At 32.3% G+C, this 1,493-nt stretch overlaps 1 protein-coding gene across 1 annotated transcript; it reads left to right on the top strand.

The window, feature by feature from the left end:
- Positions 1–108: 108 nt before the first annotated feature.
- Positions 109–595, top strand: Tsp_12944 (conserved hypothetical protein; the record flags this gene model as incomplete). Its single annotated transcript, XM_003367883.1, has 1 exon — positions 109–595. A coding segment is annotated over one exon (487 nt), but the record flags the coding sequence as incomplete, so codon positions are not given.
- Between the last annotated feature and the right edge of the window lie 898 nt (positions 596–1,493).

Raw genomic sequence — 1,493 nt, 5'->3', positions numbered from 1 at the left:
TAGCATCTGCGAATCTTCGGTCGGTTCATCAATTTGAGGATTCAGTGATCGAGGATAGTGTCCGACATATTCACAAAATTTGGGAATTTCAATATGTGAATATTTGAGCGGTAACAGTCAAATCAGGGAAAATTCGTTCCTCGATTTTGGAAGTCAAACTGCAGAAAGCAGTGAAGATGCGACTACCGCTTCAGAGTGGATTCTAATTGAAGAAAAAGCTTCAGAAGGTGATGAAGATGGCAAGCATGATTCTACAGATGTTCGAACGGTTGAAGCGCAATATGTTCAAGAAATGAAAGTTTCTGAAGAGGCGACAACAATGATTGCAAATTGCCAAAATGAGAAAAGTGCCAAAAAAGCGAACGCGGCTTCAGAGAAACTTGGGATTGCTGAAGAAAATGCTTCTGACAATCAAAATGTACTTGTTAGAAATACGTGGCTTAGAAGCATTATGTTGAGCTTTGTGATCGACTATGCATTTGTGGTGTTTATTTTTTTCCTCTGTCCCCGTATTATGAATGGCTGGTCTTTTTTTCTTATGTTATACATGAACACATTATTATGGTTGAACGAAGACTTGCATTTTCAGAAATAGTGCTATTCTCTCAATGTTACTGAATTTGAACTAATCGCCGATTAGTTCAATGATCAATCATCATTTTTATATTTTCGTAAAATTAATATTCATTTGAAATATACTGTATTTTTGAACTTGATTAATTTTGTTCCATTTCATTTTGTAAATTTTTCACTCATTGTTATCTGAATTGATTTTCATTATACCATTGTTATATACTCATTTTTAATTTATACATGAATATATTTTTTAAGAAACAAATGATAGAGTAGAATTTCAATTTAGTTTGGATTTTCTATTAATTATCTGCACCAAATTAAAGTTGATATAATTATGATTGTATAATAAATAAATTCACATTAAGCGTTGTCGTTTGTCAGCAGTGCACCGTTAGAAACAATAGAAAAGTTTTCCACTTTAGTATATTATTTAAATCAAAACTGCAGTAGAATATGATGTAATTGATTTTCACTCATAGAAAGTGAAACAGATAAGAATAGCAGGTTGCACTAATAGCAATTTATTATGATTTCTCTTTGTGTTTAAGAAAACACGCTTAGATGTTGCTTCTTTTTGTGAAGTTCTGTACAATGTGTTTACCAATAAATAAGGCACATCACCTGCCTTGAGATGTAACCGATTTTCCAGGGTATCAGTTCAGTCTACTATTCCCGGCAAATTCTCAAACACCACTAGTACCCAAAATGAAGTTTCTACCGCTCAACTCTCTGCTCAACACATTTCACTCCTCTGCTACAGATAAATTTTTGCATCACACCAAACTAACAAAAAATTTATCTTTTCAATCAAGATAGATCCTCCAAAAAAAATACGTTTTTTCCCTTTAGATCAGTACGACAAATTAGCTGCTGAAAAAAAATCTAAATTTAGAAAAACATAACTAAAAAAGTTTTTT

This window comes from Trichinella spiralis (assembly GCF_000181795.1).
Source record: "Trichinella spiralis strain ISS 195 chromosome Unknown Scfld3517, whole genome shotgun sequence".
NCBI lineage: Eukaryota > Metazoa > Nematoda > Enoplea > Trichinellida > Trichinellidae > Trichinella > Trichinella spiralis.
Note: the sequence above shows the minus strand (reverse complement) of the source record. Positions and strands in the feature narration are given on the sequence as shown.